The sequence below is a fragment of the Zalophus californianus genome, chromosome 3 (assembly GCF_009762305.2).
Source record: "Zalophus californianus isolate mZalCal1 chromosome 3, mZalCal1.pri.v2, whole genome shotgun sequence".
Classification (NCBI taxonomy): domain Eukaryota; kingdom Metazoa; phylum Chordata; class Mammalia; order Carnivora; family Otariidae; genus Zalophus; species Zalophus californianus.
Window position 1 is genome coordinate 16,341,072 of NC_045597.1, and position 23,061 is coordinate 16,364,132.

At 36.3% G+C, this 23,061-nt stretch overlaps 1 protein-coding gene across 1 annotated transcript in view; it reads right to left on the reverse strand.

The window, feature by feature from the left end:
• The window catches only part of GPC6 (glypican 6), a 1,077,716-nt gene that overhangs the window by 352,845 nt on the left and 701,810 nt on the right, over positions 1-23,061 (reverse strand). Inside the window, exon 4 of the mRNA XM_027590888.2 lies at positions 3,010-3,175. Within this exon, the coding sequence (XP_027446689.1) occupies positions 3,010-3,175 (166 nt within the window). The remainder of the gene's footprint in view (positions 1-3,009; positions 3,176-23,061) is intronic.

Here is a 23,061-nt window from a genome sequence, read left to right on the forward strand (position 1 = left end):
GGGTAGGCGCCCAAGCAGTGCCTGTCAATGCCTCAAACTATATTGTTCTCTTACTGCATTGTGCCTGGTAGTGAGAGCAGACTGCACCCCACTCTTGTGTCCCTGGGGTCCTGCCTAGCTCAGGGGTGTGGCCTAGCATGCCCATCTGCTTAGGTGCCCCAAGTTGAGGCTGGGCTGGGCTCGGTCCTGGGGAATCCCACATGCTTCTAGAAAGCAGCTGACAGTTCTGGCAGAGGTCAACTGAGACTTTCATGTTCTCTAAAGTGGGTCTAGCAGCAACTTCTCCAAAGTTGTCAGTAACTTTTCAAAAAAACCGAAAAAGCTCTTTATCTAAAATTCTTTTTCCTACAACAGTTAGTTGATAAAAATTTTTTGAACACCCACTCTGTGCAGGGCACAGAATTAAACGTCCTCAAGGAAAACTATGGAAATGCATCCCGAGTAGACTCCTGATTGTTTTCTAGGATTACAAAGAAGTGAAAATTGACAAACTATAGAACTTCAGAAGAGAATGGAATGCCACTGGGGTTTTTAGCTGAACACTTAAAACATTTCATTTTGTCCATGAATCGCCTTTCTTTTGACAAACCCAACAACTGAATTCAAAATAATTACAGCTCATTTGCAATTAATTTGTGGCATAGTAAAGATCATGAGAATGTGCTACCAGTTCAATTCTTGCTTTTATTGACCATTGATTGCATGCCACTATTAACATTTTTGATGAGCACATAATAAAAAAAACACCATAAAAATGTATAAGCTGAGACATGAATGTAGCAGACAGAGACGGCGCATTCGACCCAGCAACAGGAGGGAAGGGGATTGATGAAAAGATGGGAGAAGCCCAAGAGTGATGGGCTACAGATGCCAGCCAGAGAGAGGGCTTTATATGTAATTACTGTTGGGATACTGATTTGCTCAGTGGTCTTCCCTGCTGCCTTCATGAACCCTGTAGCCCTGTCATCTTGGATGCATATGTGTGGAAAACAGAGTTGGCACATTTGACTGATTTATGTCACTTCACTTCGGGACAAGGATTAGCAAGAACATATTTTGCTCCAAAAGTGTATGTTGGTGGTCACTTCTCAGTGCCATAGCAGAGCAAGAAAGAAAAAAGTAGGATTTTTCTCACTAATATCTGAGACTAATAAAAAACATGAGAAAGGGTATGAGATACATTAAGGGAGGGCTAACCACCAGGTTCCCTTTTCGTTAAAGTACATCCAACACACGGTGGGTTCAAATTTTAGTTTTTAAATCAAATGGCTTTCCAGACATTCAACTTCACATCTAATTGGCAACCAGGAAACCCAACTGATAGAAAGTATAAAGATTTGTTTTATGTTAAAATAGCCAGCACTGAGGAGAAAAAGCCAATAAGGTAGTCACCATTGCTCTTATAAGTTAAAAGCCTATAATCTCATTCTTAATCACGTCCTGCTCTAAGTAACAAAATCCGCACGCCCGCTTTCATCAATAAGGTGCAGGCTGAGCAAAGATAATTTAACTGTGCTATAAATTCGGGTACTTTCAACCAAAAAGTATGAAAAATCTGTATGACTCAAAGGGGGATGCTATGAAGTTTAATCTGGTTTTAAAATATGCAAATATTTTTAGATTTCTTGATGACAGTACTTTTTGATTAGCATTATTTGGATAGAGTGTCTTTGCCAAAATTAATCTAAATATATGTTCTAGAAGATCAAATTATTCTTATATTTTTTTAATTCATACTCCCGTCCAAAATCTTAGCAAAGAATCATATCGTGTTTGAGTCAGAAGAGTACCTTAATGATTAACTTTTTTAAACACTTCCTCATTTTTCAAATAAAGTAACCCAAGATCATGCAAACAGATTTTATACTCCCACTACAGGGAGAGAGAACAGCATTTCAATTTATTCTCTCTGAAATGATTTCTGGGGTTTTGTTAGATGAGTTCCATTTGAATATACCCACTCTCAAATCTTTTTTTAAAACTTCAAAACCATTTTCTTTGGCGTTCCTAAGCATAATAGCATGTTAGCCGGTGGGTGACAGAGCCAAAGCCGAAGGCTTGTAACCTAAGCACATCTTTGTACAAGGGGCTTAGGTTTCGCTCCATTCCAACACCTCCTAGATCTTTTTTCCCTCCCACCGGAATCTTAGATGTCAGAAGGCGTTAGGCGTGCCTTCTGGTTTCGAGGTTTGCATAAATGATGCGGCTGACGGGAGCCTCCGTGCCACTCTGCCTGTCACCACGCAATTGCAGTAAGTGCAATTGAAAGTACTTTTATTTGAAGGCCATTTGACACAGGGGGAGAAAACACACTCTTTCAAGGCCTGTGTATTTTCCTGGGAGCAGCCTGCCTGTAAAATGTGTCTTTTTATCCTTGGATAGCAATTTGGGAAATATCTTTTGGCAGTGCGACTCCTTGAGCGATTTCTGCAACTCAGGACGAGAGCCCTGACTCCCCAGACCTTCGCTGCATCTTCCCCACCCTCTCTCCTACTTTCAAAAGACAGCAAGGCTGTTGGGCGCCCGTGCGCCGGAAGCATTCTTCTCCACAGAATGAGGAAGAAAATTTGCATATTTTAGCAAAAATATTGAGCTAGTTTCATCATGGACGTTTAAGGAGTGGTTTACTAATATCTGTGACTATGTTGAGGTAATACGAATAAGAGCCAGTGCTGTGGATTTGTTTTTAATGAGATTTTTGTTTTTTCTTCCCCTAACTTGTCCCTTTCCACAGGAGCTCCCAGAAAGTCAACAAGAGTACTTTTCCCTGTCAGAGAGATCAGCGAATTCAGTACAGGACCGTCCTTCACAACATACCAGGATTTCTTCTTATTGTTATTATTTTGGATTTAGAAAAAGAAGAAAAAATGCAAAATAATGTCAACACCTCCCCGGTGTTGTACGTAATCCTCGTGGGCTCCATACGCCATCACGACGTCGGAGCCGCCCACCCGGCCCGAGATCTACGTCACCGTAATGACGTCACGGCTCCGCGGCAACGCCCCTTACCTATGAACAGATTCCATTCAGTGTCCAGATCAGCCTGGTTGGCCAGGCAGCCCTTCATGACGTTGAGGCAGTAGTTCTTGCAAGGTCTCACCGTGGGAAGACCCCGGCAGTACGGGCAGTACAGCATCTTCATGAGGGCTCGGATGCACCCCGGGGTTGGGCTGACCTACCGATCGGTTGAGAAGAAAAAGAAAATCATTAATAAGAAGGGCGGGAGGGAGACAAAGAAAAGATGTAACCCGTTTTCTCCTTGAAAAAGAAAAAGGAGAAATGGCTCTGAGAAACGCCAGCAGCCGCGGAGCAAAGCAGCTATTAGGATCTTAACCCTTTGTCATACTCGATCTCCAAGCCAGGCAGGTCGACATGGCAGTAACCAATTTTCGTGAGATGTCCCCGTCCACATGTTGATATCTGTGTCATTGTAACCCAGCCCTAAAACCTGGACGCTGTTGCAGTGCCGTAGCACGTGAAATGAGATAATGCACGTGAAAGCAATTTGCAAAGTTAAAAGCTCCATAAAAATGTAGGTATGATTAAAGTTTGATGTGACACCTTTCGAAAGTTTTCCAACTGGTTATTTGACCCTGTTTCTAAAGGAGGCTGGCAGATCTACTTCCTTTGTACGTCACTTATTAAAAAGGATCGATATCAACTTGTCTGGCATTTCTAAGACCCAGGCCTGCTTAGAAGCAATGGGAACTGCCGAGAGAATGTCTTCAGGCATTTGAAGCTTTGCAGGTCTGGGAACTTTGTGGAAAATGGACCCAGGGTTGAATGTAAGGAGAAATCCTTGTAGTACTTCACAGGAGCTACTAATCAACCGACGATGAAGTGGCATTTGCCTTGAATATGAAAAGCTGAGGTGCTTCTAAGTTAATCAATTCTAAGCCAATAAAATCTCTTTTGGACTCATTAAAAATTCTAACTTGACTTGAAGAGGAAAGATTATGTAAAACAGCATGGACCAACAACGGAAGAAAATACAGAAAGTTCTTTTTATGACTAGACACAAAATTACTATCGTATTTATCTGGTTAGTGCCATTTAATTTTGGTGTCTTAGTCAAGTAACCATATGTTGCTGTTCTTGTGTTCTAGATCTGAGAACAAGCCTAACTTGTATCATTTGGATCTGTCAGAGAGTCACAATCTTATCAGACATACTGACGAAGCATAATATCAATGTAAAGGTAAGACAATGAAAGGTAGTTCTGCATAAATAGGTACTTTCCACTACTAGAGCCAATCTCTTGTCATTTTATTCTTTACCTAGAAACCACACATGAATTTGTTTTTAGCTTTTTAACTTGAGTATAGTTGACACACAATTTACATTAGTTTCAGGTGTACAACACAGCAATTCAACTTCTCTACACCTTATGCTGTGCTCACCATCAGTGTGGCTACCATCTGTCCCCATACAACACTATTACAATACTATTGACTGTATTCCCTCTGCTGTACTTTCCATCTCTGTAGCTTATTCATTCGATAACTGGAAGCCTATATCCCCCATTCCCCTTCACCCACTTTGTCCATCACTCCTTTCCTTCTGGCAACCATCAGTCTGTTCTCTCTATTTAGAGGTCTTATTCTGCTTTTTGTTTGCTTATTCACTTGTTTTGTTTTTTTAGATTCCCCTTATGAGTGAAATCATATGGTATTTGTCTTTCAACAGCTTTGAGCTTTTTAATGCAAGGCTTTGTTTTTTTGTAACATTCTCTTACTTTTATGATGTAAACTGACAAAGCCCTTAATACATTATTTCAGAAAACGAAGCTATTTATTCATTTATTTAGGCACTGAAAATTCTGGTTGTTCTTTTGATTTTATTTCCAAAATTGTAAGAAGTTTCCAAATATACAGAAAAGTTGAAAGACTGTTATAATATATACCCATAGCCTCACTCCTAGATTATCATTTAACATTTTCTTATACTTGCTTTTTCATCTATCTGCCCATCCTTCAATCTATCCATTAATCACCTTATTTTTTATTCGTTCAAAGTAATATCCTTTTGATTTTTACTTTTCCTTGTAGTTTAATGTTGGCTTTAATAAGATAGAATTAACATGATCAACAACAGAAAGTTAGCATATTAAGTACTCCAAATCAAAAAGTGCAGTAAAATATAATTGGCCTTACTTTACAAAGGTATTTAGAGAATGGTTTAGTATCCATTAATTTTACAACTTATTTTCCAACAACAGAACGAAACAAAACAAAAAACATAAGAACAAAATTGAGGAATCTGGTGGTTTTTAACTTGAGCACACATTTGTGTCATGATATCATCTCCTCCAGATAAGCTATTTTGTGAAAATGCCAAATTTTATCCACACCAGAGCAATAGTATCTTAAAACTTTCTTTCATCCACTTGTATCCCAAGTCATTCACGGATAATAGAGGAAAAAAATCTGTATTCTCCATACAGGATTTATGTGGAATTTCAAATTCTTGTGCGTTTTACTTATTTGCTTTGGTGGCAGTCCTACAAATTTGTGTCTGTAGGATTTTGTTTTCCATAGCCTCGTGACTTTTGTCCTGACCCTGATGCCTTTCTCCAGAGACCAGCCCTATTTTCAGCCGAGCTGGCTAAGCAATTTCTTCCTTTAACTCTGTTGGATTTTTGGTTTTCTGGCTGTTGGTATGACACAGTGCTTTGCTTCTCCCTCAGTATGCCAGTGTAAATCCGGAGCATTTGTCAATTACTAGGGATCTCTTAGGCAGTGTGGACTCCGTCATCATTATAACCTGCACTGCTCCGCAAAACATGCAGATCCTTAAAAGGCATTGTGATTATACTCAATAAGTGCTTTTGAATTGAACTCTCTATTGTGTTTCTCAATTTCTTGGCCACATTGATATTCAAAGAAAGACAGACAGATAGATTTATACATCTTAGCATTCAACTGTTACCTTTTAAGTTTGTTTTCAAAGGTAATTATTGATTGCATGAATTCCAAAGCCTTTCTGCTTTGTTTTGTTTTAAATTGTGTTGGAACCAGTACAGTTTTCTCAGTCTGACATTTTAGAAGAGTCTCCAACTCAGGGTAGCAACCAACAGAGGAAATTGAACATCCTTAATAACCCAAAAGAACAATGTTGTTCAAGTTAAATGTGGCTCTCTCAGTACCTTTGGAAATGACATCCCTCCTGGTCAAATAAAGGGCATTTGAAGAAGAAGAAAATGGAGTGTGGAGGATCAAAGTTTAAGCTTTCATGTTCACAGACCCATATTTCTTGAATTGACATACCTGCATGTGTGAATTAAAATAAAAAAAAATCATCACTTTAAACTGAAGACTTAGAAGTAAGCCTCTGAAAAGAAGGTTGCTTTAAATGCCAGTTGTGTGAGGGATATTTCCATTTTTAAATATTTAATAGTGTTTTATAATTGTGCTATAGTGATTTTAAAAAAATCTTTTTATTTTGAAATCAATATAGACGCATGAGATGCTGCAGAAATAGTAGAGTCCTGGGTACCCTTCACTCACCAATGTCACTTGATGGTGACATTTCAAAGAGCTGTGGTATGGGGCACCTGGGTGGCTCAGTCGGTTAAGCATCTGACTCTGGATTTTGGCTCAGGTCTGTGATCTCAGGGTCGTGGGATTGAGACCTGTGTCGGGCTCCACACTCACTGTGGAGTCTTTTTAAGATTCTCTCGATCTCTTTCTCTCTCTCTGCCCCTCCCCCTGCTCATGCTCTCTCTCTAAAATAAATAAATAGATCTTTTTAAAAAAAATAGCTGTGGCACAGTATCAAAACAAGGAAACTGGCCTTGGTATGTTGCCATGAACTAGTGTATAGCCCTTATTCAGTTTTCATGATTTTTTCAACCTGCATTCATTTGTGTGTGTGCACATATGTGTGTGCACACCTGCACAATTTTATTCCATATACAGACTTGTGTCATAACCACAACCAACATAGAGAACCTTTCATCACCACAAAAGAACTTCTTTGTGCTACCTCCTGTGCTACCCTGGTTCCTGTCACCTGGTAATAATCTATTTTCCATCTCTATAATGATATCATTTCAAAAATGTTAGATGAATGGAATCACATAGTTGTCACCTTTTGAGCTTTACTTTTTTTCTTTTTTTTAAACTGAGCATAATGCCTTTGAGGTCCATCGTTGTTCCATGTATTAATACCTCACTCCTTTTTATTGCTCACTTATAGTCCTTTGTTTGGCTGTAACAGGATTTGTTCAACTCTTCATTCACTGAAGGGTATCTGGGTTGTTCCAGTAGTTGGCTATTAGAAATAAAGTTTCTATGAGCATTCATGCACGGGTGTTTGCAAGAATGTAAGTTTCTGTTTCTCTGGGATAAATGCTCAAGAGTGCAACTGATGGGTCAATTCCTTGCATCTTGGGTTTAGTCTTTCTGTTAACTTCTTTTGAAGCTGTTTGTATACAATGACATTAATAATCATTTTACGGTTGGTATTATAATTGACAAGTTTTAGTAATCATACAATTTATAACTAAGTTTTCTTGTAAAATAACAGAAAAATAACACAAAAATATTGAGTTCTTAGTTTGCAACCTTGTGCTTTTCTGTTGTTTGTATTTCTTTTTTAAAAGGTTAAAGCAAGATACATTGAAACATGACAAGAAATACAAAAAGAGCCCTTAATAAAGCAGTATTGGGAGAGAGGACTAACACTTATCTACCTGGCTCCTCACCTGTATCAGGATGGTATAGCAAGGAATTTTTGTATTTTCTAAATGTGATTTGTGGCATAGTACACCCTTACCCACATAGTAGCAGTTCATTTCAGGTCTTTAATATACATAAGACTTTTTTGTAACTGGACCAACATTCATGCACTGATGCTCGTGTTAGTAATTTCTAGTAGTAGCCAATGTAAAATAACTCTGTCACTTAAAATATTTTTAGAAAACAAGAAAACATGTGAAAATTATAAATCTATATTTATACACAATGAATATATACCTAGTGAGTGCTTGTTTCTATGGAAATCAGACAGCCAAAATAATCAAATAAACCTATTTGACTTCTGCTCCCAAAAGACAAACAAGTTAATGAAAGTAAACTATTTAACCAGAATAAACTAAAAATGTGTTTTTAAGGAAGAGTCTATGCCATTCTCCAGTTTCTAACCTACAGTTATAAGAAACGATAAGATGTTTCTACTCATCATCTTAATATATCATGGAATTGAAGTGTCTTCTGAGGTCCTTGAGAATGATTACATTACACTCAAAGTAGTTTCACGTTGAGGAATTTTAATTTTTTTTAACAATTTATAACCTGTAAAGAGGCTTTTAGGAAGTTCATGAGAACCTAAATTTGTTTCTTCTTTGTTCAGTCATGCAATTTTCTTTTTTTTTAAAGATTTTATTTATTTATTTGAGAGAGAGAGAATGAGAGATAGAGAGCACGAGAGGGAAGTGGGTCAGAGGGAAGAGGGTCAGAGGGAGAAGCAGACTCCCTGCTGAGCAGGGAGCCTGATGTGGGACTTGATCCCGGGACTCCAGGATCATGACCCGAGCTGAAGGCGGTCGCTTAACCAACTGAGCCACTCAGGTGCCCCATGCAATTTTCATTTATCCAGCATTTAGGGGGATGAATAAAGAGATCTCATACCAGTGTCAGGATTCTCGGAATACATACATTTCCAGATTACTTCAGGGAAAAAATTATGTGTCTCAGGGAAATGCAGTGGAAAGGGAACTCATGAAAGGGCATTTAGTTTAGAACTGAGAAGTAGAAGTTGCCAGGGAAAGCTTCTGAAGAAAGCCATGTAACAAATATCTGTAAGATAATCACAGAAGATGGATGACATCAAAGAAATGGTGGAGTAGGGAATGCTGAGAATCAGTCTTTCCACTGAAGCAACAATTAAGCTAGCAAAAAATGACAGAAACAGCTTTCTCAGAACTTTGAAATTTAAATAAAAAAAAAAAAACTTACAGCAGCCAGGAGAGTGCTTAATAAAGAAAGAGACTGCTAAATTTCAGTAAAAAGGTACTGCTACACATGAAGCCTTAAGATATTTATGATAATCACAATCATCTGAAGTGTCTTCTCCGACTATAATAGAATGAAACTGGAAATTGGTATCAGAAGGAAAACTAGAAAATTCACAAAAACGTGGAAATTAAACCACAAACTTCTATATAATCAGCTGGTTAAAAGAGAAATCATTAGGGAAATTAGAAAATATTAAGATGAATTAAAATGAAAACATACAAAAACTTATAGCCATAAATGCCTGCATTAAAAGAGAATATCTCAAATCAATAACCTAATATTATACATGAAGGAATTAAAAAAGAAGAGCAAACTAAAACCAAAGTTAGCAAAAGTAAGGAAATAATGAAGATTAGAGTGGAGTGGAGAAAAAACATTGGTTTTAGTTTGCTCTTCTTTTTCTAGTCCCTTAAGGTATAAAGTTAAGTTATTGATTTGAGATCTTTCTTCTCCCAGAAGTTAGGAGAGAGATGTGGGATCATTTCACCCTTTGAGCCTCTAGAAAGAATCAATCCTGCCAACACCTTGATCTCAGACTCTGGCCTACTGAACTGAATTTCTGTGGTTTTAAATCACTGGTAGTAAGTTATGGTGGCCAAGGAAACAAATATACACACCAACAAATTAGATAACCTTAATGAAATAGATAAATTACTAGAAACATAACCTACCAAGACTGAATTGTGGACAATTAGGAAGTCTGAATAGATCTATAGTAAGTCAGGAGATTGGATTGGTAATCAAAAGCCCCCCAACAAAGAAAAACCCTGGACCAGATGGCTTTACTGGTGAATGCTACCAAACATTTAAAGAAGAATTAATAAAGATTCTTCCTAAACTCTTCCAAAAAATAGGAGATGAGGAATATTTCCTAATTCATTCTAAGAGACCAGTATTACTTGATACCAAAGCCAGACAAAGACATAGTAAGGAAAGAAAACTATAGACAGATACACCTTTATAAATGTAGATGAAAAAATCCTCAACAAAATACTAGCAGACTGAATTAAACAGTATATTAAAAAAAATTATACACCATGACCAAGTAGAATTTATCCCAGGAATGCAATGGGGGTTCAACATAAGAAAAATCAATCAATATAATAAATCTTATTCATGAAATAACGGGGTAGGGGAAACCCATACGATAATCTCAGTTGATGCAGATAAAGCTTTTGATAAAATCCACCACACCTTCATAATAAATACATACGGAAAGCTAGGACTAGAAGGGGACTTCCTAAACATGATAAAGAGCATTTATGAAAAACCCACAGCTGACATCATACTCAATGGTGAAAGACTGAAAGATTTCCCTTTAAGATCAGGAGCAAGACAAAGAAAGCCTGATTTCACCAATGCTGTTCAAGATAGTATTGAAAATTCTAGCTGAAGTCATTAAGCAGGATAAAGAAATAAAAGTTGTCAATTTGAAAAGGAAGAATTAAAACTATCTCTATTCACAGATAACATGATCCTACATATAGGAAATCCCAAAGCATTCACATACACACAAAAATACCTTATTGGAGTTAATAAATGAATTAAGTAAAGTTGCAGGGTACAAGATCAACAACAAACATCCAATGAGTTTCTAACACTAGCAATAAACAAAAAAGGAAATTAAGATACCAATTTCATTTACAATAGTATCTAAAAGAATAAAATACTTAGGAATAAAATTTAACCAAAAAGGTGATAGAATTTTACACTGAAAACTATTAAGCATTGTTGAAAGAAATTAAAGAAGACCTAAATCAATGGAAAGATATCCTGCATTTGTGTACTGGAAAACTTAATGTTGTTAAGATAGCAATACTACTCAAAGTAATTTATAGATTCATTGCAACCTTATCAAAATTCTAACAGTTTTTCCTTGAGGAAATGTAAAAGACAATCCTCAAATTCATATGGAATTGCAAGGGACCCAAATAGTCAAAACAATTTTGAAAAAAAGTAACAAATTTGGAGCAATCCCATTTCCTGATTTCAAAATGTACTACAACTTGCTACAAAGCTAAAGTAATCAAAACTCAGTGGTACTGTTCATCAATCTCACTTCTAGGTATTTCTTCAAAAAAAGCTGGAAACAGGTTCTGGAAGAGATATTTGTACTCCCATGTTCATTGCAACATTATCACAATAACCAAGAGGTTATTTCTAATGTTCATTGACTGATGAGTGGCTAAAGAAAATGAGGTATGTACATACAATGGAATATTATTCATCCTTAAAAAAGAAGGAAATCCTGCAATAGGCAACAACATGGATAAACCTTAAGAACATTATACTAAGTGAAATAAGCCAGTCACAGAAGGACAAATACTGCATGATTCTACTTATATGAGGTACCTAAAGTAGTCAAACTCATAGCAGCAGAAAACAAAATGGTGTTTGCTGGGGCTGTGAGGGAGAGGGAAATGGGGAATTTCTATTCAATAGATATAGAGTTTCAGTCATGCAAGATGAAAAAGTTCTAAAGATCTTCTGTACAACTATGTGCATATAGTTAGCAATATGTATGGAATACTTCACAATTTGTTAAGAAGGAAGATATGTGTTTTCTCACAATTATCATCATCATCATCATCATCGTCATCACCAGCACCATCATCATCATCACCACCATCATCATCAATGCTGTGGTACTGGAATGAGAATAGACATTTAAATCCATAAAATAGAGTTGAAAGACCAGAAATAAACAGACACATTTATGGCCAATTGATTTTTACAAGGGTGTGAAGATCATTTAATGGGGTAAGAATAGTGTCTTCAACAAATCATATTGGAACAAATGGATATCCTCATGAAAAATAATGAAGTTGGACCTGACCTCAGACCATGCACCAAAATTTCTCAAAATGGATAAATAACCTAAATATGAGCAAAATCAATAAAACGCTTGGAAAAAAAAAAAACTATATAGGTAACTCTTAATGACCATGGATTTGGCAATGGATTCTTAGATATGACTCCAAAAGAAAAAAAAAATCAATTGGGCTTCATTAAAATTAATAGCTTTTGTGCATCAAAGGACATTACCAAGAAAGTGAAACAGCAACCTAACAAATGGAAGAAAATGTCTGTAAATTATATATCTGATAAGGGTCTTATATTTAGAATATATACAGAATTCCTAAAACTCAGCAAAAAAAAGACAAGCAACCCAATTATAAAATAGGCAAAGGACTTAAATAGACATTTCTCCAAAGAAGATATAAAATGGCTAAGCAGCTCACTGAAAGATGCTCATCATTGTTGGTCACAAGAGAATGAAAATCAAATTGAGATATCACTCACACCACTAGGATGGTTACAATAAAAGAGAGAGATAATAAAGAGCACTGATGTGCATGTGGAGAAACTGGAACCCTCATACACAGCTGATGGGAATGTACAATGGCGGCCACTGTGGAAACAAAACTACCATATGATTCAGCAATTCTACTCCTAGTTATGTACCCAAGAGAAATGAAAATATACATCATACAAAAATTTGTACAATGCTTATAAAAGCATCATAGCCAAAACCTGGAATCAATCCAAATTTCCATCAGTTGATGAATGGATAAACAAAATGTGGTATATCCATTCAGTGAAATATTATTCAGCACTTAAAAGGAATGAAATTCTGAGATGCTGCATCATTGATGAACTTTGAAAGAACATTAAACCAGTCACAGAAGACCATGTATTGTGTGATTCCATGCATATACAAAATGTCCAGAATAGACACATCCGTTGTTGTCAGGGGCTGGGTAAGAGAGTGGAAGAAACATAAGTTGGGGCTGATAGGTACAAGTTTTCTTTTTGTGTGTTGAAAATGTTCTACAATTATAGAAACACTAATGGTTGCCCAATACTGTAAGTATACTAAATACCATTGACATTTGCACTTTAAATACCATTTATATTTACCAGTGAACTTTATGGTATATAAATTGTATCTCAGTAAAGCTGTTTGAAAGAGAGAGAGAAGTGCCTTTAACAAATAATTTCCTACTACCATATTTGTACGTTGCACAGAGGAATTACTGTCTTTGTCACTGAACCAAGGCTTTATTTAGGCATGTGGTTATGTAAAAATTATTTAAATAATGTTAAGCTTGAATTAACATTAAACCAAAATTAGTTTGATGTGCATGACTTTAATGATATTTTAACACTTTCTTTTGAGAAAGTCACCTATTATTTCAACTGTTACTTAATGGTGGTTTGGTGGAATGAATTACCGTGTACATAAAGAGAAAAGCTTTAGGCCATCTAATTCAGTTTGAATGTTGATTAAAATGTATATGCTCTAAAACTATCTTCTCTCCATCTCATACCATCGAGAGTGAACAAGGATAAGACAGGAAGCAATCATGAATTGCAAATCAGAGCCTGGAGGAAAAATACTCCCTATACGGATGACAAATGTTTGTAGTGCCATCATGATAAAAATTCAGCCTGTTTTTAAAAATGTAATTTACTTATTAGCTAGAAACCCCCCTAGAAAAAGCATGAGGCTTATGAAGCATTTGCAAACCATAAAGTGATTGAACTTGTTGGGTCTGGGAGAAAAGGAACAGACCTAATTTGCATACCTAATAGCCGGAGATGCAGAACTTTCAAAGCCAAGTCTAAGTAACATCGATGCTGTGTACACTTAAAAACAAAATCAGGGCATGGGAAGTAAGGTGAGTTAAGGTCTATGTCAGTTCTTGGCAGCCCCATTAGTGCTTGTCAGATTATATCACAAATTCAGTGTTACCTAGATCCAGTTCCTATATTTAATTTTATTCTTCAAAACGTAAATAAAACTGCCACAGAAGTTAGTAAATGAATGTTATTATTCATTTTGGAATAGTTCCAAATAGCATTTAAATAAATTACACACACACACACACACACACACACACACACACACACACACACACACACAGACTGGATATTTTTCATCCATTAGAATAAAACAGCTCTTCCTACTAGTTAAATACATATTTCAGAGGGCTTTCTGATGTGTTTACCCAATAAAACACAATATCATCTTCATTTTACCTTGCTCTATCATCATGAGTTCTTGGCAATATTGCCTTTTATTTGTGCAGTCTGCTTGACATTCTAAACTTTACCCAAATGTAAGTCTTCAAATGGGAATGCAGAATGTAAAATAAGATCCCTAAATGTCTCATCAGGGAATAGTTGCCTTCCTCAGTTAGAAATTATAGTTTAAATATTACTTCATTTGGAAGAAACATTTTAGCAGTGACTTTAAATATGAGTCATTGATGTGAGAATCCACTTTGGTAAAAGCTATGAATTCCAAGCCTCTGTACAGTGGAACTAACATATTTGTAATGTTTCTGCTCTGGAATACACACAATCTGCCCTGAAAGTAGGGGGATGTGGCATTTTCAAGAGTGTAAAACCAAATCACTCATTCTCTAATGAACATGATAACTTTAAACTCCTAGTGTAAAGAGCTGGCATATGGTGGGAGGGGAATAATATTAAAATATGTCTGATGGATACAGGAAAATAGACAAATGCCATATTGTGTTTTGGTAATTTTTGATGCACAACACATGGATATGAAATTTGTGTTGATCTTATCTTTCACTCAGCAGTTCCCCATGAATAGTGATATGCCTTCCTGCCAGTAGCACTGATGTCATCTAGTTTATGGATAATGTCGTTGTGAGCACGCACAGAGATTCACATTAGTTATTCTAGTTCCTGATGAACCCTACATGAGAATCCCTGTGGCTCAAAGCACCAGAGTATTTCCACGTAAAATTCCCAGTCTTTACTTCATCCTGCAAAGTACCAACATGGACCTTTTCAGAAAAAGTCCTAAGGAGGAAGAAAAATTTCGGGGCAAATCTAGAACACTAGTTTGGCCATGCTCTAATGTGTTGGCTGACAATTGAGCCATGGACTGTCATTAGCAAAGAAGAGAGTATTAAATTTGGAAATTTCTGTGGACATGGAGGGAAACTGGTTAGAAAGAGATCCTCCAAAAGAAGCCAATGGTGACTCTACACTTCAAAATAATAATAATGAGGAGGAGGAGGAGGAGATGAAGAAGATGAAGGAGAAGGAGGAGGAGGGGGAGGAGGAAAGGGGAGAGAGAGGGGGGAGAGGGAGGGGGAGAGGGAGAGAAGGAGGGGGGAGAGGGAGAAGGAGGAGGCAAAAAAAAAAAAGCTAAGAGAGTGGTTTTTGAGACTGAAAAACAATTGTAGTGTACCAAGGAAAGGTTTTTCTTCCCTCTTCTTTCAATATTCATGGAATGGAAAGCTATGAATGAATTCATTCTTAAGTTCATGCAATATATATTTAACAAGCATCAACATGTGCTGAAACTGCTCGAGGTGCTATAATGAAAATGAATGGACTTCAAATTTACCAGGGAGCAAGATCCACAGCTGAGGGAGAGAGCCGGTGAGAAATACCTGGGGTTCAAATGACTGGTCAAGAAACACAGCACTAGTGAAGAACCTGATTTCACCTAAGAAAGGCCAGTGGGAGGTTAATCATGAGAAACTCCCAGGAGAACAGGAGAAGCATAAAATGGAATATCAGGAGCATGGGGAATTCAGTGATCTTGTACTATTCACTGATTTAATGTTTTTGTTATTTTTATCTTATGTAAACATCTTACAAGGACAACTTAATAAGAGTCTACAGGATTACAGGGCACATTGTGCCTTTCAGTACTTCTGATATTCCCAAGTGTTCTGGGGATGTGTGAGGGAGAGAAAATATACCAACAAGAGCAAAAGTCCATGAAATGAATTATGGGAGAATTTGTAGAAGAGTGATATAAAAATAATGTTTCTAATCTTCTTGTGTCAAGGCAGCTTAAAAGGTTGTCCCCCCAAATAATCCAGGGCTACCTGAATAATTCTTCAGTCTCAAAAGAGGTTTACTATGAAGGATGAAACTAATGTGTAAGTTATGGCATATTTGATATAGAAATAAGCAATGTCGTGTGGCCATAAAAAAGGATGAGATTGTGCCATTTGAGACAACATGGATGAATCTAGAGGGTGAAATAAGTCAGAGAAAGACAAATGCCGTATGATTTCACTCATATGGAATCTAAAAAACAAAACAGATGAATAAACAAACAAAAAGCAGAATCAGACCTATAAATACAGAGAACAAACTGATGTTGCCAGAAGGAAGGGGGTGATGGGCAAAGTGGGTTAAGGGGAGTGGGAGGTAAAGGCTTCCAGTTATGGAATGAATAAGCCACAGGGATGGAAGGCACAGCAGAGGGAATATAGTCAATGATATTGTAAGAGCGTTGTATGGTGACAGATGACAGTTCCACTGGCAGTGAGCACAGCAGAATATATAGAGAAGTTGAATCGCTATGTTGTCCACCTGAAACTAATGTAACATTGTGTGTCAACTATACTCAAATAAAATTTTTTAAAAAGGAAATAAGCAATATTACTTTAAAGCGATTACTTCATAAGAATGATGAAATGTAAGAAAAAGTAAGTTTTTCCCAGACATCTCATCCAGCATTCCTACAATTTTTTCCCCCAAAGAAGCCTTCCCCATTCCATGGCCCTGATGTGGCTGTCCTTTCTGACAGGTGTTAGTAAAAAGGAAGGTATTCTGAAGAACTAAAATAGTGCTTCATTGAATAATGATAATTATTCAATGATAATTGAATGATAATCATGATAATTTATCAACAAACATAATTTTATGTGATTGATTGCTCAATTGGTGATTTTACAAACACTAGGAAAACTTTAGTACCACATGTGGGTGGTTAGGATATGATGCTTACATTCCTTTCTATGGTAGCCACTGAGCCCTTGTTGGGGGAAAAGCCCCATAATACCATTTTCTTATGAAAATTCCTATTAGACTCATGTTATTTCAATTCACAGTGCAAATTCCAGGAATGTCATCCACCATTAATTCCTATATTTAAAAAGAATTATATAAAACCACCGATTAAGTTTTAGGTCAAAGCTGAAATTAAAATATTAAGCACAATTTTATTGAGCTCTAAAGGATATATCTATATCATATTATCCTAAATTCTGTAGGTGATTAAAAATATAATTTATGAATGTTCCCAAGGAGTTTGCTGTTTTAAACATTATTACATAGTTCACGTGTTATTCTAAATATATAAAAATCTAACAACAAAATCCATTAGCTTATTCCATATTGCTGTGGAAGTGCTAATGAGTAAAGGGTGATCCCCAAAACTATCTATGGAGAGTCTATTGGTAATTAAGCATTTGCATACAGAGTATCTTTTAGGACCATATATTAAACTTTTGCAACTTTAAAGAATTAATTCAGTTTCTGGAGGCATCCTACTTTGTTAATACAGAAAAACTTAAGTATGGGTAAAAACTGGATTTTATAATTTTTTTTGTCAGCATTTTCATTACCCTTGCCCTTCTAATGTTAATCTCCATCTAAAGTAGAGGAATATTAAATGTACTTATCGCACTTAGGAAGAAAAATTAAATTAATCTTTTCAAGTCCTTCTTGAAGGAAGTTTTCAGATTTCTTTTCTAAATATTCATTGGCATTCACTTTTTAAACTTTTTCTTTCTCCCAGATTTCATTGGAAGAGTCATGTTAGCATAATATGCTTGAGTAACTGAAAACACATTTGCTCTTATACTATGCATAGATTATTTTACCTTCAATTTTGGTTTGATTTTGCAGGCTATGAAGTTATTTTAAATGATTCAAATGCTGCCTGTTTACTGTCCTACAGGAAAAATGAATTTAGAGCACTATAACCTATAGAGCTTTATTTCTTCTGCAATTTCTATCAAAATATGTTAACAACTCTAATAGCAATGTCAATTGAACTCACGTTCTTGGTCAAGTATAGTGTGTCACAGGTGCTAAAATTTAGCTATCAATGTCATGTCGACTTAGACTAGAAAAATGGTAAACTTCTTCTCCATCAGCTGAACATACATGACTCTCAGGACAGCCTTCTTGAGTCCCACGTCCATTCTCTGCTCACCGACGGCAGACCTCAGGCCACCACTAACTTTCTAGATACAGAGATACAGTTTTTGGTCTCCAATCCTCTAGGCCTTAAATAAGATACACGAGGCCTTCCTGAGAGACAGCTGAGCAGAGATGGTTTTGTGTGAATCCATTTCCACATCTTCAGCCTCTAGACAAATTCTTTCCTAAAACAGACCTGCCAAAACCAAGCCTACTGGCAAGGCCATCTCTTTCACCATCTACTTCCCACAAGTCACAAACACATTCTTCTCATCCATGCCTAAATGTTATATTGCACAGGACCACAATGTAAGTACCTGCGGGTCAGAAATTGGGGTGGGATGCTAGGAGCAATTGAAAATATTATTCATGTAGAGAAGCAAATTATTATAGTGTCCAGGTCCCTTACAGTGATCCTTTACAAAGCAGATCATTTTTAATATTTTGCTTTCAACAAAACTGAAAGAGGACTTAGTCAAACTGTCAGCTGCTAGATTATTAAAAGTCAGTCTGAAGATAGCTACTATGTTATTTTTGGCCTATAGCTTGGAATAATTTCAACGAATTGAATGACTTTCACAACAACATTCCTTTTATTCTTAGCTAACCATTTATTTGAATAATGTTTCTCAATACATACTCTGTAACAATAAAAAGGAGTGGAACTGATGCAGAACTATTCTCTATATAAGAAAGAATTCATCCAAAGATTTATGAACCGATATGGAGGCAGGGATCCCACCACTTTATTAAGGAAAAAATTTGCAACAAAACTTTATCTTAAAACTTTAATTATCAATGAATATAAGATATATGTGTGGTTTTGATCAATTTAGTACCGATGGTAATTGTAATGCTAATTCAATACAGAAGAAAATGTTAGCACTTAGAGCCTTGTGGTCACAGAAATTGTTTTAAAAGGTTAATTTCACTTTACATACATGCATTTGTCACAGAAATGGTAGAGTTGTTATTAAATTGTTCAAGATACAAATATATATTATATTAGCATAAATTTCTATGGGGGATTAGAATGATAATATGAGGTCAGGAGAAAGAAAAACAACTGTTGAAAAAAACTTGTTCATGTCTTTTTAAACAGATCCTAATGGATTACACATTGCTGAAATATTTAGATTTTTATTTCACTGAACATGTTTAAAAGAGTAATGTCATGCTTTGTCTTAACTGTCAATATTTATAGTGTAGCAGAAATTACATCCTTTGCAATTATTTAAACTACAATAAACATTTTAAATAACTCAAAAAGGTTCCTGAACATATATAGATTTTTCAAAATGATTTTCGGGAGGCCACAAACAAAAACCGTGAAGACAATTACATTGGATCTGCACCTCTAATTCTGGTTTTGAGCGTTCCCTGAAGGGACAGATACCATTTTCTGTGTTAGTCTCAGGGTCAAAGTTGCAGAGAATTTCAGTGTGGCTGTGAGTGTGGGAGATATGAGGTGGGCTGTTTGGAAAGACAATTCTTGTTACAATGTGGACAGTGGAACAGAGATGCAAGAAATTGGATGCTGTTATTTACCAGACAATAGAAAAATATTGATACATTTTGGAATGTATGTGGACAAGGATATAAATTGAGCCCAGAACAATAAAAATAGATGCTCTGTTTTTGGGGTGATATTTTCGATAAATTTTTTTCTTTCTCTTTTTTTGAGAAGTTACTTTTAGTCTACAGTACTTAAACTTTAACAAATGTAAGCCAGATGCACATTTAGAGAAAAAAATGTCATTTTAAACATTTCAAACATTAAAAAAGAACCTTACGCATAAGTTATTGACATCATTTATCATGAGTGGACTCCATAAATGAAAATGAGATTAGTACTCTCAATGAGCTACAAGCCCAGCTTCTCAAAGGACTTAACCATGCTAACAGGTCATAAAGATCTAATGTAGCAATGGAAATTGTTTTACAAATTAAAAACAAAAACAAAAAACTAAGAAAACTTGAAGGGAGAAAAGGATCACGGCGACCAATCACATAATGCCCATTTAAGGGGAGTAGAAACAGAGGAGGGACTAGTAAGACTCAGAATGAAGGACTAAGGGCAGTTGAGTATCTTCTACTTCTCTCCGTATTACCTTCCAAATTCTCTCTGTGGTCAGCAGCAGCAACACTGTTAGACGTGGGTAGTATGCAAAGACACCACTTGGGGAATTGCTGTAAATATCTCTGTGTTGTCTGTCTCCATGGAATGTAAACTCCATGGAGGCAGGGATTCACTGTTCACTGCTGTATCTCTAGTGCCTTGAAACAGTGTCTAATCACAGTGAAGGTAAATACTTGTTGAATCACTGGATGGGTGAGTATTTGAATGAATGAATAAATGAATGAATGATTCAAGTTCACAGTTTCAGTATTACGCAAGCCAAAGGAGGAACTTCAAGAATGGTGTGGTCATGCATGGCAAATGCTAAGGTTACTTTGGGGAACTGAAAAGGAGATGATTGGACCTAGGGCTTAGGAAGCCATTTTGGAGAATTTTAAGTTAATAATTGAAGACTATTCCTTCAAAAATTTATTCTTAAGGAGAGAAAGAGCATAGTGACTAAGAGAAGGAATTCAGATTTGAGGAGGATATTTTGTTTATTTTTCCAGAAAATGGAAGACATGAGAATGAAAATTTCTCATACCAATATGAGTAATAAATAAGTCAAATTGCTGACATAAACAAAAACAGTGATATTTCTTTACACAGGGCTTTGCAGTTCTCCAAACAATCCAATATATATGACCTCATTCAAAACTTGAAATTACCTCTTAAGATCCCCATTTCATCTCTGGAAATTGAAGTGAGAAAGGCTAAATATCTTGTCTAATGCCATGCATCTAGTAAATGGTGGAGCCTAGAATAAGTCTCCATGTTTTGACCCACTTCAGTGTCAGCACTGTAAGAATACACTTAAACACATTTTTGCTTTTGAGGAGTATGTGAGTAACCTGGGTTAGTTTAATGGGGATTCTAGTTTAATGTGCCAGCTTTGTCTATATAAGAATGTTAGAACACTGAAATTTGGTCCTGTCATGTTCATTTACTGTAGCTATTAAGTACAGCCAATAAACAAGTGGGTGGTTAATAGCCATTTTACCCTTAGGAAAGGAGGAATTTCAATATCATTTGCATTTCTAAATCAAAGAGCTCAGCACAATATTTCTTTCTTTTTTGTTTTTTTAAGGCAGAGAGTATTGAAGATTATTGAAAAAAAAATAACTGATCTAATTTAGACACTTAGCAGAAATAAATCATGCCCTTAGAAAATGTTTAAGAGGATAGGTAGTTTTCCTTCAGAAAATGATACCGGGAGAGGCAGACACAGATAAGCTGGAAAGAACATGATGAGAGTAAAATAATAAACCAGTCTCATCTCCTGAGGGCTCATTTCTTGTGACTGCCTAGTTTGGCTAAGCTTTGCGAATATAGGACTTGATGTAAAAAGTACAGAATCAGGGGAATGCCAGGTGGGAAAACTGAGTCCTGGGAACTGAAGTGACTTGTTTATGTCTTGTGACTGATTAGTTAGTTGCACAACTGAAAAGAGCCCATGTCTCCTGATTTATTTTCTCTCCATACAGCTTTACTACATCCAAGCTTCTAACCTTGCAAAGAACCCACGCATAGGGATTCTATACTAGACCTTGTAAAGCGAAGAGAGGTTTGCTGACTTGGACAAATAATTAGACTGAACAGTGAGTCAAGAAGCCAAGGAAAGTCTGGATTTCAAAGGGGCTGCTATTTTATGCAGGTCATCACAGAACTCCCCAACATGGAATATCATAAAAACCTGAAATGGCCTTGGTAAACTATTGTGCCAATACAATGACATATTAAAATGAATGCTAACTGGGACCTCATTCTAGACTATGTAAATGAGGTGAAGAATGAGCCATGTATAGAGAGCAATCTTAACAATCAATTTCATCCTCTTGGAATTCTAAATTCACTTCCCATACCTCCTTCAATCCCAATTCAACTCTACCTTCTAATTAAGCACAAGGAGATATTAGTTCATGTGTTCCTAATGCCCATTCATATTTAAAGGGCTACAGGTCACCATGCATTGTCTGAAACCTTAGCTCGACTCTGATTCTTCTAGTTCTTGCATTTTACATAGTGACATAGTAAAAAGTCAAAATACGCATAAAGGGTTTTCATGTAAAACTTGACTAACTTGATAAATCCGGTAGGACGAAGCACAGTAAATAATTTTGAAAACAAAAGTATTAAAAAATCAGTCATTTGATCATCTTAAGGTTTAAAAAAAGAAGAATTCAGTTCAGTTGAAATGTCTACATGCTCCAATATATTCTAAGTGCTGTTTGCCAATTTACCAAAAATGGAAACGGGGGTGGAGGGGTTGGAGTGGAGCCTGGCTGGGCTACAATACAGCAAAGCAGACCTTGTAAACATAATACCTAGTGTCCCATGCGATTATTCCTCTAATTATCTGACATGAATTGAGATGCAAATAAGACCAAAATGTGCAAACAATTTTTTGGTCTTTTCTGTAATAATGCATGTTAAATTTATCTATACTATGAGTAAAAATCTCCTCTCCAAAGCAGCATTCACTACAGACGAGGGCCTAATCTATCAGCAAGATGACACGGAGGAAAATTTGAGATTACTCTATGGAAATGCTGGAGTGATTAATGCAATTTTACCTGCTAAGTTATGTGGACGAGAGTGATCCTAGGCACTACTTCATTTATTCCACTGAACAAACTAGTCCATTAATCAAGTCTGTATCCTTGATTTGCACTACTAGTAATAAAAGGTATTCTTTGAATGACACATCCACCAAGGGAAATCTTTTGATTCCCAGAGCAGGGCAGAGCTCAGATATACAAATGTAACGTTTTTTTTTTCAGCCTCATAAGTGAGACAGCCAGAGAAAGACATGCAGTGATTTTGTTGAAGCCTCTGGATTTGGAGTCACAAGACGGGATAATTATGATTACCAAAGTGTCTACGATCTTTAGTACTGACTTCAGTCCTATTTTATTCCATATTCTACCTATCCAA